The sequence below is a fragment of the Aquarana catesbeiana genome, linkage group LG01 (assembly GCF_042186555.1).
Source record: "Aquarana catesbeiana isolate 2022-GZ linkage group LG01, ASM4218655v1, whole genome shotgun sequence".
Classification (NCBI taxonomy): Eukaryota; Metazoa; Chordata; class Amphibia; order Anura; family Ranidae; genus Aquarana; species Aquarana catesbeiana.
This window is the reverse complement of record NC_133324.1, coordinates 420057574-420074834: the sequence shown is the minus strand read 5'-3', so window position 1 is coordinate 420074834 and position 17261 is coordinate 420057574. Positions and strand designations below refer to the sequence as shown.

Below are 17261 nucleotides of genomic sequence, written 5' to 3'. Positions count from 1 at the left end.
CTCCATCTCGTGTCCCACAAATAATAAGTGACATTTCCCACTCTGCAGTAGCACATATACAAGAGGCATATATGTGCCACTACAGGGCAGAGAATCCCTCGACCACTTAAGCTGGCCATACATGGATCGAAATTTGGCTGGTTCAGCAGTGACCAGTTGAATTTTGGTATGAGCACTGTGGTTGAACAGAAGTCTTCAGTACAACCACCTTGTTGGAAAACGCACAATAGCTATCAGTGCTTAAGTGTTGGTTCACACAGGGGCAACACAACTTACAGCACGACTTTGCAAGGCGACATGGAGGCGACTCAATATAGATGGGAGATCCGACTTGGAGGCGACTTCCATTGAAATCTATGGGTACAAGTCGCCTTGAAGTAGTACAGGAACCTTTTCTGAAGTTGGAGCGACTTCAGTATTGTACATTAAAACAGCTCTCATTAACTATAATGGAATTTCTGATGTCAAGCGACTTGGGGCAACTTGAGGTCTGACAAGTCGGACCCCAAGTCGCGGTAGTGTGAACTGTGCCTAATGCCGCGTACACACGAGCGGACTTTACGGCAGACTTGGTCCGGCGTACTGGATTTCGTCGGACAATTTGATCGTGTGTGGGCTCCAGCGGACTTTGTTTGCTTAAAAGTTGGACGGACTTAGATTTGAAACATGTTTTAAATCAATCCGTTGAAATCGAGTCCGGTCGAAAAGTCCGCTCGTCTGTATACTAGTTCGACGGACAAAAAGCCACACTAGGGCAGCTATTGGCTACTGGCTATGAACTTCCTTATTTTAGTCCGGTCGTACGTCATCACGTACAAATTCGTCGGACTTTGGTGGATTGTGTGTAGGCAAGTCCGTTCATTCAGAAAGTCCATCGTAAAGTACATCGAAAAGTCCGCCGGGCAAAGTCTGCCGTAAAGTCCGCTCGTGTGTACGCGGCATAGGTCTTCCCGCTGTCAGAATGCAATAGCTCAGTGGGGAGGAATGGGGAATTGGGTCCATTTTTTTCATTTAACCAGTTGGAGTGAGGAGTGAGTGACAGCTTTCTGGTGGGATAGCTCAAGCATGTTCAGACTAGAATCAGAACATGACTGACCACATCCCTTCTAATGAGAATGCTGCAGCTGACTTTAAGGCCTAATAGATATTCCTTAACCTACATATATTATGCATTTAAATCAGCTGCAACATTTACTCCAGTAATTATTATAAAAAATGTATGGGCTAGTTCACACTAGTGTTGCTCTCTGCAGAGCGATCTGCATCTGGATCGCACTTCAGAGAACATATCACTGGCAGCTATGAGATGTTATATTGCCTCCTCCCCACCTATTCTAACCACTTAAAAACCACACACTAGCAGTAGGATGGGTTGTGTTCAGCAGGCAGCATTAAACGCTGAACACAACAATATGGATAATTGTTGCCATGGCATCGTGTCCACAGTAAAATTTTTAATGCAAAAAAAAGCATTGTGTTTATGGCATAAGGGGGAGCGGTTGGGTGGTGGTAAAAACACAGGCCATTTTTATCACCCCCCTCCAATAACCAAGTCTAGAGGTGGCCTAAAAATGATCAGCACATTAAGGCATAACAAGAACAAATACTGCATTCATGTTCATGAATGATACACCCACAACACCTGTACTGTATGACACAATGATGATCACACAGTACAGATTTTGTGGGCTGGCTCCTGGCTGTATCATCATGTGCATGGCTGCAGTGTGGTGTCTTACTATATCATCTGTACCCCTTACCAGCCTGTGCTGCCTCTGTGCACCCACAGCTGCCTGGATCCCTGTGCCGGTCCCTCCACCTCGCTGATGCCTCACAGATTGCCACTGAGTGACCACCGCCAGCTACAGTGCGACCATCCCCTGCCATTAACACTTACTGAGGGAGGCAGTGGCGGCTGTGATTCGAGTTCATCCAACTGCACACAGAAATAAAAAATAAGGTCTCTCTCCTACTGCCTGGGCCCCTAAGATGAAGTGATGGGGCCCAGGGAAATTTAATTTTTTTGTATTGGACAAGGTAGGAGCCGCAGTGAAGCATTGCAAACGGCATGCATACTATAATTAAACATAAAGCTTCCGGTCCCCCCCGGTTATGCCCAGGCCCCATACAGGAGGACTGGAGGAACCCCCTTATTGACGGCCCTGGGAGGCTCCACAAAGAATGTTTCTTTCCCACACTCTTGCCATCCATATCTACTGCTGAATATTCCTTTAAATTGTTCAAATGATATCATCTGGATCTGGTGATTGTATGTTCCACTATACCTAGAAGTAGTGTGGGTAATGTCAGAAAGCAGGGAAGTAAGTATAAACTCATTGTGGTACATGCTATCAAGCTTTGAAGGAGAATTCATTAAAAATGACCAGTATCTTTTAAGGCTAGTAACTTGCAGTACACAGCAGTTCTTGAAAACAACTCAATATTTATGTAATATATACCTTGTCTTTGATTAAGGTACCAGACTTGAAACACAGGACATGGTAAAAAAGCAGTGAGGGCCAATTCACACCAGTTTACAGTCCACCGCAACCCGCACATTACAGTGCACATCCCATTCAAAATCATTGTGCTGCCACCCACACATGACAATCTGTGGCAAGTTGCATTTTTTCACAGGGCAACATACTGTGATTTTTGCTATGCTGGGGTTTATTGCAGCACATGTGTGTTTTGAAGGTGGTGTTGCCTAGTTTCTGTGAATATGTGCATACACCTCAATCATTGTAGTAGTATGGACGTATACATATCTAGATCTGAGAGATCTTACACAAAAGAGGTAGTTCCATCCGCAATACACATTTATTGATAGGGTTACATAATATATACAAGTTACACACCAGACAGTATTTACAACACAATGTACAGCGTAGGTCTCCTGGCTTATATGATATTTACAAATTATCCACAACAACAATATTTACAATACAATATAAGATGCAAGTATAGCGTTAGATTAGATCTTTGGCTAATATAATTCTCCATAATTGGTCACTGTACCTAGTAAATGTATATTGGGCACAGCCTGATTGGATGAGTCAAAGAAGGCTGCTGTTTACTACCCAGGTGAGATGTGATCAGGGAAAACAAAAGGCCAACCTTTGAAGTTGAACTAATTACCGTAACACCAACACAACACTCAATACTTTAAATATATTTCCTTCTAACTGAAACACATTTCTAATTGCAATATTATTTATAGCTGTTAATGGAGATTTCACATAAACCCATTATGTAACAGTGGGTTGGGGTGCCATTCACATTGCATGGGGCATATATTAAGGCATGTGGTTCAGTGTGAGTGAATGAATGAACCCTGAATGTGACATTCACAAAATATTCAGTGCAGATGAATTAAAAACAAAAGCACCAGGAAGATTTACCTGCAGTGAATATTCAGTGAGTGCCAGATTCACTGATTTATAAATATACCCAAATTATTTTGGGTGTCACATTGAATATTATTAGGTATAATGTAAATAATGTCACATTATTAGTTGATTTTACTATGAGAGGAATTTGATATTGAAAAGTTCTGTATGTGCATAATTAATAAACACATATAGTATACAGTAAGTCCTCTATTTACGAATGAGTTTCGTTCGTAAGTCCAACTTGTTTGTAAGTCCAACAAAGATCAGCACTTGAGGACAATGGCTGTAATTGCTGATCATTGTGTTCTGGTGTTCTGTCAGAACACAAAGGCACAGTGGGAGAGATCGCCACACCCCCATTGCTTGTGTTTGTACAGCAATCTGTCAGGTTTTTTCCGTTTAGCCCGCTGGGGTGAACGAAAAAAAAAAACTTGAGTGTGTGTTCCCAGCTTTACACGATTGGGCATACAAAAAAATCTTTGCATCTTTGATATTTCGCAAGTTGAACGTTCGTATGTAGGGGACCTACTTATATAAGAATTAATATACCCAGCAACATGTTTTTTTTTTATTTTTAAATTGTTTCTTCAGGTAAACATTTAATACACCACTGAAATATATATATCTGCCACCTTCATAGCCAAAGAGATGACCACGCGATTCTTCTCTATGGTTCTGTTTTTCAGCTTTCTGCGTATCCTTCCTGCTTATGGGTATTTATATGAAATGATTCTAGAATGAGCAGGTTTTAGGTGACAAAGGAAGATGTAACGCAGGCTCAGCAAATGGGTTGACTGTTTTTTGATGCAGCAGTGTGGCAGAGGTGTGAGAAATAAAAGACTGGCTGGATAGAATTACAGATCCTTCAGTGGACAAAGCATTTGATATGTATTTCAACTTTGTATTTAGTTGGTAGTTGCACTGGGATACTTATTAAGCTGTACATATAGTGGTTGAAACTTAATCTGTTAACAGATACTGTATATTCTCATCTAACATTCTATATCTGCATTCTGCATTTCTACGCAGCTGCTGATTATTCTACGTATTGATTTTGTAGATGTCATACAGTTAGAAAAATAACTACAGTACAGTCATAGAGCAATTTGGTAAACCATCCCCCGCCCTTGTCATGCTAGACTTCAGACACCTATTGTTTGCCTTTTGATATTATAATAGGGCATTACCTAAGTTTACCTCTTTTATATTAAAATTATATTTAAAAGGTTAAAGCCAATGAACAAACCTCCACTACCAGCAATATATTTTGTTAACTTGTATTTGAGGAGCTTTTGTTTACCTTTATGGTTTAAATGCCACTTTGATGCATGAGTAGATGTAGATTTTAATTATTTGAAATACGAAGTATGCCATATTCAGTTTATTATGCAAGATTTTTTATTTGAATCAAATAATACAAGAGTATTTTTTCTTTAACCCTTTGGAGCCGGCATCTGCCAGCCCTTTAAGGGGTTTAGAACTCCCAGAGGCAGGGCTTATGGTCATGTGACTGCCGTGATTGGCTGTCAGGACAGTCACATGATTGGAAAGCTTTCTTTTAGTTGCCGGTAACTGCGGTAATTTTGCAAAGTTATGCTTTTGACATTACATTTAAAAATGTCAGGAAGCATTTTAATGAAAATTGATTTAAAATTCTACCTTTACAAAGGAGTCTCTTGATGCCAGTTGATAATCTGTTTAAATAGTAGTGTTTAATGTAAAATGCTACAAAATGTTATTGATTAAATAGTGTCTTATCTGCCTCCCTACACACTGGGGTTACAGCTAGATAAATGCCACATGTATTTATGTGTGTGTGTACTAAACTCCTGTTTAGTAGTTTGCTGTACCATTGTTGACCCTAATAGCTGCCATGCCTTGTAGTAACACCATAGGGGTCCCCAGTGTCATATTAGATACTACTTTGAGATATAAATGTATTACACAACTACCCAAGGCTTATAACTTTCTGAAAATGTATGCTGTGATTAAATTCCTTAAGATATTATGTCACTCCCTGAGTCTACACTCATGATAATTTAGTGAAATTGGGATTCATTCAACAGTACACCTTCTAAGTTGCTTATTAAGAGATACAGGGTTAGAAGGAAGTCTGAGACTTATATTTTAAATTGCCATCTACAGGAGAATTGAATTCTGCTAATAAAGAGCTGTTAGTTAGCAAGCATAACTCTTACCACTCCTATCATGCTTCAATTTCTTGCTAGTAATTGGACGCCTTCTCTCCTCAGAGAGCTGCAAACCCATTTTACTTGACTTAGTTTGTTTTTTAGAAGACCTCTTTTCTTTAGTCATGATTCTACATTTGCTGCAGAGCCTTGGCTCTTCCTTTGAGGCTGTACCTTGACCCCGCCATGAAAAAATGTGGGACCTGCCTATAATGTTACCTTCATACACTAGGCTGCTCATGTGATGCTCCACAGGTCACCTAGTGTTTTATGTTAGCTGCAAAGTGATATACAGGTCCAGGGCCATGATACATTTGCTGGTGTAAATCTGCCTCAGAAGACCTCATAGTGACCATCCCTAGCTGTGGGTGGAAAGTCACAAGGCTTTGCACTTTATGAAGCCTAGTGTGTGTTAACTGTGTCTTCTGCTACTTCCATTAAGGGGTTCAGTACTGTGAAGCTCAACTTTGCAACACTTCTTGGGTCACAGGCACTTTGTGGAAACAGGTACTACTCTAATTTTTCAATGTATTACAGGCATCCTAGCTATTGAGTCAGTGCTACTGCCCATTACTTTAATGTACCTTACCGCCTACTGCTGTGTCACAAATAAGTGCTCGCTCCACCATTTCTGTTTTTAGCATCTCGAGGTAACAGCACTGACTTTATTAGTTAAATATGTAACAAATTGATCACACTCTACAGAAGACAGAACCAACTCATCACTTGGAATATCCAGATCTCCTTCTAGATTCTACTCAGTCTGGAGTTTTCCTTACGCAGGACACACTCTTACTCTGTTGTTCAGTTCAATTTTTGCAGTCCAGGAACCATCCTAGTCTCTACATTGCATGATAGTTTCTGGGCTTGATGGCAAACTCCTTTGCAGCAGTCACATATGCCCAATTCCACTCCAGTTTGTTGCAACACAATATTCTGGCTGTGTGGGACAAGAAGCCACAGTCTATGGACAATCATATGTGCCCTACAGCCATGATCAGGTTATCCATGGTGCCTTACGAATCCAGCTCTGGAGTCTGGGAAATTCCTCCATAGATTTTTAGAATTCTTTCACTGGATGCCAGCCTGACAGGATGTTGGTTCAGGGGTCACTGGAAGAAGTTCGCCCGTGATTAGTGTACTGGAGAGCAAAGAAATGTTGTTATGCCCTTTTGAGTTCAGGGCCATCCTACCCAGGTTTAGTCAGGCAATGCCACAGCAGGGGCATACATCAACTGTCAGGGGGGTCAACAAAAGTCTTGCAGCTCAAAGAAAAGCTACCAAGATTCTGGCTTGGGTGGAACTACACATTCCAGTCATGTCCTTTATGACCATTACTGGAGTGGAAAATCAAGGGCTGGATCCTAATGTAAACTAAAAAAAAAACATGTATGATTGAAGAAGTCACCTTGTTGCCAGCAATGTTCCTGCTTGGATGTACATTCACATGTGCCTGTGGGATCTCAACCTGGTTCTAGCAACTTTTAAAAGACAGTCCTTTACGCCAAATTCAAGGATATTCCTTGGCCAGCACTCTACTATATTGTTGTTTTCCTTGTCATCATGTCTGTGAGATGAGTTTCTGAGTTAGTGGTTGAGGCCAGGGGCCTTTCTCCCTACAGTGCTTTTCCTTTCACCTTTAACCAAGATGTTGTTTTTCTATCTATCTGTCCTGCTCCAGTACACCTCGGTGAGATGTCCCTCCTTTATTGGATATGATGGGAGCTATTCAAGTTTAACTCTCAGCTAGATCTTATTTCAGGATGACTGACTTTTTTTTAAGAGGATCCCCTTAAGACAGGGGTGTCCATTTAATCGAGGGCTGCATCCGCATTATGGTTGCCCTCAAAGGCCCGGTTGTATCTGTAAGACTAGATGTCCAGAGCATCCCCCCCCCTTACATCAGATGTCAAGAGCCCCCCACCCTCCCTTAAATTACATTGCACCCCCTTACTATGTGCTGCTGCTGGGAAGAAGCTGGGGTGAGATTGGAAAGCAGAAAGTGCAGGATCTGGAGATGGACCAGAGGAGGGCTGATGGCTCCTTCCAGAGTCTGCTGAATGCTGAGATCAGGGGAGGCAGAGAAATGGGGTGCTGCGGCTGCACACAGAGGCGCAGGATCTGCAGGAGAAGTTCTGCCCTCCACTCTGCTGCTGGTTGTGGAAACAAGGTGGGGAGGAGACAAGGGGGGTGCCGCAGGTGCAGGAGAGGTGCCAGGGCCACACAAAATTACCTGGAGGCCCGGAATCGGCCCATGGGCCTTGTCTTTGACACATGTGCCTTAAGAGATGCCTCTCATTTAAACATCTCTAGGTTGATTAGGCAGCTCATCATTTCAGTCTTTAAAGGGGTTGTAAAGGTTTGTGTTTTTTTTTAAAATTACAAACATGTCATACTTACCTCCTCTGTGCAAGGGTTTTGCAAAGAGGGGCCCCGATCCTCCTCTTATGGGGTCCCCCAGCGGCGCTCCTGGCTCCTCCTCTTCTCGATTGCCCCCACGGAGACCCACATTTCCTGGGGGCACTCATGCAGTTGCGCTCCCAAGTCCTGCTGCTGCATCCATTGACACAGACAGCAGGACTCGGCCCGCCCCCGGCTCCCATGTCACTTGCTTTAATTGACAGCAGTGGGAGCCAATGCTCCTGCTGCTATTAATCTAGCCAATGAGAACCCGAGACAGCGGCAGGAGCTGCTGTGCTCGTCCCCGTGGCTGGAACAATCGGGCTCAGGTACGTAAAAGGGGGGCTGCATTAAGGTGAAAAACCTTGAGGGTTTACAACCCCTTTAAGCTTAAGGAGAGGGTTCCACCTTTTACACGTTTTCCTGATAGTACTACTCTATCAAGTAGATACTCTCAGGAAAATGTACTCTGATAGATCAGTAAGTGTCTCCTAGGCATCTGCTTCCCCAATAGCAAGACTGCCACTTGATCATCTTGTCATCTGTCCACACATTCTCTAAGTTTTACCAAGTAGATAATCAAACCTCAACTGATGCAAGCTTTGGACATAAGGCCCTTCTGGCAGCTCTTTTGCTGCTGTCCCTTCTCTCACCCCAGTGTTGCTTGTTTATTGTGGGCTTGTTAGCATTTTGTTTGCTATGTTGCTCAGTTGGATTGCATTTGTATGTCCCATACATCTCAGAAGTTCTTTCTGACCCTGTGTCCCTTAATAAAGATTAAGAAATTGGAATTTTTTATTTAGAATACAAATCCTTTTCTTGGAGTTCATTGGGGGACATAGGTCCCTCTCGTTTTTTTTATGAAGCCTCCCACTACTCTTTGTATAAAACTGAAGCATGATATGTGTGGGAGGGGTTTTGTGTGGGAGGGGTATTGTCTGACTAACAGCTTTTTTGTTGTCCTTTTCCAAATTTCCCTGTAGTTGGCAGTATAACACATACATCTCAGTATTCCTTCTGACCCTGTGTCCCTTGATGAACTCTAAGAAAATTATTTTCTATTCATTAAAGGTCCATTGCCAATGTTCCTTTGTTGACTAGTGATTTTGGAAATTTAAAAAGAATTGCATTGGGATTTTGATATATAATAGACTTGTGGGTCATTTGAGAATTGTTCTTAATAACCAAGGACTGCCTCACGGATAGCTGACATTGTGATGTGGAGTCTGTGTTCTGATTCATTTGCTGTAGACCCTCAGTGTTGCTCCCTTAAACATGCTTAAATGAAAATTATAATGATCTTTGGCCATTCTAATTATATTTGCTTTGATGAGAGATCTCAACACTACTGCTGCACTTGTTGATAGTAATGGCTCTGCTAGGAGACTAAACAAATTAATAAAATAACTTCTGTGCCTTAAAGTGTTGGATCTTTGTCCATTCAAAACAGCCTGGCATTCAGGTGTTGAGGTAGTACACTTTACCTGCTATTAACTTCATGTATGTCACGCAAAGCTAGTGTAGGAATTATTTACTGATGCATGTCTGCTTAGTTCCACAAAAGCAGATTCCTAGAGTGGGCTTACTTCTTCTGCAGGGACAATGTTTCTCATTTTTATAGTCACTAATTGTATGTTACCATATTTTACTGTTGTTAGCATCTTCATAGTGCATTTTTTTAGTAATATTCTTTGTGATTAAAGTTGTTATGTTGTTTTTCTTTTGCAGTCCTGGTACCTGGGCTAGCTTGGTTCCTTTCCAAGTATCCAATAGGACATCAATCCTACCAAGCAATGTCCAAAATTATGGACTAAATATCATTGGAGAACCCTTTCTTCAAGCAGAGACAAGCAACTGAAAAATAAAGAAAAGGAAATATGAATTAACAAAGAGAAGGAAGAAAGGATATGAAGAAAACATGAAAGACAAGTTAAACTGACCAGCATTTGCAGCACTTACAATCACTGATTCCTTTAACCTTTTTAGTACTTGCAGGACCTGCAAAGCATTGGCTATCAGGCCTCCAGAGCACATGAGAGGTTAAGGCCGAAGCAGTCGTGACACTGAAAGGGTGGCTAATAAATTTCACAGATGGGTAGAATGCAACTCCTGCTAGTCTAGCATTTGTTATCTAATGTCTGCTGGGAAATAAGCGCTCTTTCTCCACGACAATATATTTTGTATGACTTTTCTAGATGCCTTAATAATTGCATGATAAGCTAGTCCTGTTTGGTTTTAGTCTTCTTGTTGTTTACGCATGGGAACACTACTCCCATTTCTTCTCACAAAAGAAAGGCTGTGAGGCAGCACAGAGCTGCAAAAAAAAAAAAAGAAAAAGCCACAAGGCCACCCCTACCATGGATCTCCTTATATAGAACAGTTGTCATGTTAAACAGCATGTGGAAAGAACGCATTAAATAACCTTCTAATCAGTCACTACTACCAGAAAGAGATGCAACTACAGTAATCCATAGTACACACCTAACATGTTTTCGCATGCTACCTAATCTGAAATGTCAGCAGATTTGTGTCCCTCGGATTCTTGCTGAAATTGGTCACCCTTGTGTTTTTATGGAGATGTCAGGGCAAGAATCAAACGGGATATAATCCCCACAAAAGATTAGTGTAGAGGCAAGTGCTATTAATAATTATTTAATGTGGCATAACTATAGTTAGTCCTTTAGTCCTCTGACTCTAAACGGTAGGGCTTGAAAAGCTACAGCCTGCATAGCGCCAGACCAAGCCTATGATTTTTCCATGTGGCCATCTGGCGCTGACAGGTAAAAATAAATATGAAATATTTTATTCCCTCAATATATGAGGGTTAGGTTAAAAAAAAAAAAAAAAAAAAAAAAAAAGCGGCAAATCCAGACAAATCATGTATTTGAGATACTGAAATAAAAGGACTCTTAGCACTTATAGTGGTGAGGCTACCATGAAGGGGCCAAGTATTTATTTATGATTAATGGTTGAATTAGGGGAAAAGGGGGCAGGCATCAGCACTAGTAAATCAAGACAGAACTCAAATACACATACTATTTAACCTGTCAGTCTGAGTAAAATTGAACAAATGCTCTTAGATCATGTTCTTCTTTAGAAATAAGAACAGCAATTTCAGTCACCTTCTCAAAATAAATTATTTTTCCTATTTACATAAGATAAAAAGGAGAGTAATCATTAAGTACAGTTTCCAGTAGTTGTATTTTGCACGAAACTACAATGTCCACATCACGTGCCTTGCCTTGAATTTAAAAAAAAAAAAAAAAAAGTGACATCACTAAACTTGTTTTGCTGCATTTATTATCATTTTAAAATGTTACCATTTTTATGGCAAGATATTTTGTACTCCACAGGGGGGAAAAAAATTCTGTGACATCCTGGATTTTTTAGACAGTTATACCTTATCACATTTATAAAGCATATCATGGCTGTGTATAATTGCCGCTTAAAAATAGTAATCAACCAGCAATATTTTCAGTATTTTGGTGTTTTTCTATTAACCTTTCATGTTTTTCATCTTCCAGTTAATATGGGGAAGGAGGGAGGGAGCTGGAATGGGGTTGGAATTTTTACAAAATTATGCAATACCAAGTTTTGCCTATGTAGGTAGTGCTTTTAGCAGTATTTGGTTATTCTAGGTAATTTAGCAGATAAAAAAAAAGAAAAGTGTAAAAAAAATTAAATGTATGTTTTTTTTTTTTCATTGACCAAAGTGGGTACTGCTATTTTTGCAGTGTGATGAGGTCCTTTTGTGTACTGACATGGAGATGAAATTTTGTTTTATATATGCGTATAAATATATATATAAATATATATTTTGGGTGGGTGGGAGGGCAAATGTAATTTTACAAGGCTGCTGTAAAGCAGAATGCCCACGTAGTGGCCATGACTGCAAAGTGACAATATTGCCTACTGTAAAACAAAGTCAAACATTTTGCTTTTTTTTCTTTAAAATTAGTTCTTTATTATGAAGACTTGATCTCATAAGATAAAGCTAATTTTTTTCATCTGCCCTTGAATACTGGAATATGTCAGGACATAGACTTGAAGATATTTCACTGCAATCTGTTTTACAAGGATCTGACCACAGGATTGTTCAACTGATGGAATCCAGACATTAGATAATGTGTAAAATAAATGGTATTGCATTTAAACTACAGTGCATTTTAGCTACCATCTTCTGCTGAATTTAGCACCTTTAAAGGTCACTCAACCCAAACCTTACATTTCAATGTTTGGTAGCTGCTGAAGAGTTGAACCACATAATGGTTGCTTATATCTCTTCAGCTCTTTAGCAGGTCAGATCTCTGCACTTCAGTTCCTTCAGCCATTTGAGGGGTCACAATCTTCCTGTTGAGTTTTTCACTTATTTTATATTAAAGAAAATGTAACAAGAGGTGTGGGAACACACCAAAGTGGGTTGGGACACCCAAAACACTCACTTTTGGATTGACCGATTAATATAATATAAAATAAATGAAATTATTTAAGTTTAAATACATACTTACTGAAGTGGTAATTTTAATTTTAACCCCAAAAAAATCTGTTCATTTTAAAACAAGTCAGTTTCTGGGGAACTTTCTGTGTTTTTTTTTACATTCCATTCTAACTTGATTGGAGATTTTTTGTAAGTGTAAAAAATACTAAGTAAACAGCACCTTTAATATTTACCTTTTCTCCATAAAACTACAAGAATTACATTTTGCATTTGAAAGAAAACATCCATCTTGTTTACTTGTTGATTACATTTGATCATACCAGCAACATACAGCAGTAATAGTAGCTATAGCATTTCAGAATACCCATTGTTTTCAAAATGTCTGTGTTAAAAATATCTATGATTTATGTTTATCCAACATTCACTGAGATTCATTAAGCAGTGACCCAGTGCAGACAGCAGTTAAATTTAATTGATGTCAGTAATTGATCAATTTATAAGGCAGTGGATAACTTCCTAGTTGATCTCAGTGAACATTCTTTGTTTAATATGATTTTACAAACCCCCCAGTGTGAATTCACTCATCAGTTAAATACACATAAGTGAAACATGGCAGCAGAATTGTGGAACCCTGGTGACCACATCCTCATACAATTAAATTTATTATTGTTCTCACTGCCAATCACCCAATGAATAGTTATAACTAGGATTATGTGGCTACTCCATTTGATTCATCTGCTCAGGCAGATCTCTTAAAATACTCAATAGCTCAGCAGGAAAACTGATGCAAACATGAACTTGTGCAGCCACTACAATGATAATTATCCTTATATCAGTGTACTCATTAATCTCTTCTCTGTTATGGCTGTTTGTCAAGCAGAATCGTTATTAAAAACAACAAAGTAAAATTTGCGTATCTGCAGTCATGTAGCAAAATTTAATTTTGTTTTACCTATAGTCCTATACTTGTGGCTTGCAGAACAACAGAAAATCCTAGCAGAGCATGTTAATTCAAAAAGACAAATTTCAAATTTCCCTCTTTGGCAAAAAGGAACACAGTCTGTAGTTGTAGCGTTGTCTTTGCAGGATTTCTCAACTATATTGCAACATCTTCACCCTAATATCTGTGTATTTTTTGTTTGCTATTAGGCAACAACATTTGTTCAAGTTCAAAGATTTAAACTACCATTACACTTAAGTTGATTCTAACCCAGCAGCAAAACTGGTCTTTCTTATATTAATGCCAGTAAACACAAAGGCTCGTTTTAGAGCTCCACTGCAATATTCAGTGTGTGTATGGGCTTCTACTGATTTTTACAAACTACAGTTACCCCCATAGCTATGTATTGTGCAGGATGTAAAATTCTGTTGTTCAAGGACCATATTAATGTGTGCTTTTAAAGGCAGCCCGCACCTCAGACGTGTGTAGGCTGTGGTTGCTGACCACGTTTCTGAAAATGCTGGTTGCCTGGCTGTCATGTTGATCCAGTGAAAAAGATGAAAAATGTGGGGTTGATTTACTAAGGCAAATAGGCTGTTCAATTTGAAAGGTAGTTTACACTTTGCAAGGGAATTTTCTCTTAGCTCAGAAAATGTGGTAAAAATTAACTTTGCAAAGAATACCCAATTGCATGCAAAAGAAAAAAACAAAAAAACAATAGTTTTGTTTGCACATGATTTGATGGTGGAAATCAACAAAACTTTACCTCATTCATTAAGCTAGCAGAATATTTTATTGGAAAGTGAGCAGCCTATTAGTAAACCAACCCCTTTGAATCACATTTGATAAAGCATTCAGACAAGGAAGTGTGTTTTTACTTGCTGCTTACTTGTTCTGCATCAGTGACCCAGAAAATGTCAAAGCAATAGACAGGCAGCTAGCATTTTTAGAAAGATCTAGGCGATGACAGCCTTCATATATCTGTCAGTAGATGATTCCTTTAATCAAATGGTCTAATGCATGATAGTGTTTTGTACCTATCTGAACCACCTATATCTGTCAGCTTTCACCATCACCATGGATGGGCAAATCTACAGACTGATGTACCCACCAATAAGAAAAAAATGGTTGTGAACTGTATGATCTCTTCATATGTAGGTACAGGCACCCTATAAAACAAAATTACTTTTTTAATAAGACAGTTCAAAGTTTAAAATTGTGTATTTTGCACGTACCTCTTGCCTTTTAATAAACAAGTCTGGTAAAGGTGATCTGCGGTTGTGTGACACTACCATAAATATATTTAGGGTTTAGTTTTATAGACCATATTGAAGAAGCCAGCTCCACACATTTTCTGTAAAAATAAAGGGAGAATTTTCTGTACCTAAAAATAGAAAAGTCCTTTTTTTATATCAGTATTTCAACTCCCCTTCTTCCCCATTCATGAAATAAAGTTTAACATTAACAAATGCCTTTAATGATCCTGTGTGCACTGCTCTGCCTCTTTCATTGCTTTGCAGTCTTGGCCTTATGGTGTTGCCCTGCAGTTTGTTTCCCCTGGAGTGACCTGAACATATTGGTTCGGTTAAAGAAAGGGAAAAATAACAGTGAAGGAGATGTAGATATGGCAAAGAGTTCATCCTAAATAATAGCAAAAAAGCTGTGTGGGGTAATGTTCAGATGGGCAGCTTGAAAACATGAGAACTCTGTGAATGAATCTGTGAAGCTCTAAGTAGTGAGAAGTGAGGGTCTTTGTAATGAACCTTGCAGACAGTTATTTGTACACTGTATAGTTTTGTTAAGATTTTTTTTTAATTACATGTGCCCTCATTTGTAAAGCTACCTTTTTAGCATTTTTGATGGGAATGTATTTTATTTCCATTTTTTAAGTAAACAAAATTATTGCTTGTGTAGGAACTGGACTTGGGTTAAAACTCTCCGGATCCTTAATTTATGTATTAGAAAAAAAAAATGTTTTAAAAAGTTTAAAAAATGCTGTCCATGTTAGGGATTGTTTCAGACTTACCTGTACTTAAAAAGTATAGGTCACTAATCATTTAAGAAAATGTAAATGGAGAAAAGTTATATTTTATGAAGGTTATTTTGTTGTATTTAGTATTTGAAAAGTTGGTTTTTGGAGCATTTCAGAATGTTGGAAGCATCACTGTCTTAGTATATATATGTGACTGTCCTCTAGCAAAAATAACGATGTGATTGTGACTACATACTGGTATTTAAGAACGGAGTGTGTGCAGCACTCTTTGGAAAGCCAAGTACTTTCAAAGTCACACATGACCATGTCCTCAGGGAGCATAAATTCTGAATTTGTAGCTTGCAGCTTCTCAAGGACTTAATGGAAAGAGATTGCATATAATCTACTCATCAGTTACACTACCCATTCTTCTTTACTTTAATAAATCTGTGGTTGGTGAAGACAAAAGCCAGATGGGGACACCTTGTTATATCAACGGATAAGGGATGAGATGTATGGCCTTCAACCTTTTCTATACTGAGAGTCACTTCCATACATTTTAAAAATGTTTGGAGAGATTAAAAAGCCTGTAGATATTATCACAAATCCATTGTACAGTATCCTTGCTTAATTAAGCAGCTCCATATTATTTTTGGGAGTAAGGCCCCAAGCATAGTTTACATGTTCCTGTCAAGGTCTTTTGTTGACATTAACCAGCTGCATGCTTTGTGGACCTTTTTTTCCATGGAAAAAGATTTAAACATCAGAATAAGCAAATTCATTAGGAATAGCTGAACATAATAATCCATTTGTATTGAAGGAACTAGAAGTTTGTCCTTCAGAATTGCACTTTCTGCTAGATTGCCTGTATTTTTCTCTCTACATTCTCATTGTGCAGTGGATAGACAACTGTTTTTGCATTTGACCCTTCACAATGACCTTTGCATCAGCCAAATGTATTGCCATGACAACTCTTTGCATTGCTTCCACACCACAGCTCTGTCGGTCACATTTTGATACTTAAAAGGGGGACAAAGGAACTAGCTAGAGATGGTCAATTTTTACATATTTTGTTGCAATTTATTTCCTTCAATGGTTGTAAGTAGTTTTTTCTATGATAAAAAGGGTTCAATAGTTATTACTCTTTAAAAAGTATCTGTGTGTTGCAGTTCAAATGTATGTTGAATTTGTGAAATTTGAGCTTTAGTGCTACTCACTGACTATGTCTACCTTGTTGCAGCGAAACCTCTCTCAAAGAGTTACCCCTGCAGCTGGGAAGGCAGTGTCACCGTTTACATTAAAGCTAGTGGTTGTAGTACTTTATTTTTGACAGAATGGTTTTGAAACTGTGCTACAGGGACTAATGTGGCAAATGTATCTCTTTATGCAGAAGGATGTTTTTGTGTTTTTTTTTTTTTTTTTTTCAAGAAGTATGGCTTATTATGCATTTTTCATTGAGGGCATTGAAGTTGCACGGACTGATAAAATGTTGATGCAAAACGAGAAAGAAAAAACCAGCAAAATGTTTACCAAAAACTCAAAATAAGTTAGCAGTGCCTGTTCAATTTCAGTCTCACTGTTGAGTTCAGTTGTAAATATGTTTCAGATTCTCTTCTTCACAGATAAATGATAAATAAAAAAACTACACCATGTAGAATGTGAGGGGGTAGCTCAGTCCCGGGCTTGAGCTTCTGAAAAAAATAAAAAGCTAAATTTGATGAGGTTTTCCTCATCAAGCTGTTTATTTGTGCTTGTTATATAGGACTTTTTAGAAGCCTGGGAAGAGGTTACCCCCATATCAAGGATATTTCTCTGAGAACAACCTTTTGTAGGACTGTGTGTTTCTTTAGATACATTTAGTACAACTGTAGGTGACTAGTAGTCAGTTTATTGCTTGCTAGCTACACACCAGGGTTGATCCAATTTAAAA

The 17261-nt window shown here is 38.9% G+C and overlaps 1 protein-coding gene across 11 annotated transcripts in view; it reads left to right on the top strand.

Moving 5' to 3' along the window:
• Positions 1-17261, top strand: part of NFIB (nuclear factor I B) — a 595118-nt gene that overhangs the window by 576234 nt on the left and 1623 nt on the right. For all 11 annotated transcript variants that reach the window (XM_073635597.1, XM_073635538.1, XM_073635590.1 and 8 more), the window contains one exon: positions 9710-17261. This exon is cut by the window's right edge and continues 1623 nt beyond it. In XM_073635597.1, the coding sequence (XP_073491698.1) occupies positions 9710-9839 (130 nt within the window). In that variant the 3' untranslated portion in view covers positions 9840-17261. The remainder of the gene's footprint in view (positions 1-9709) is intronic.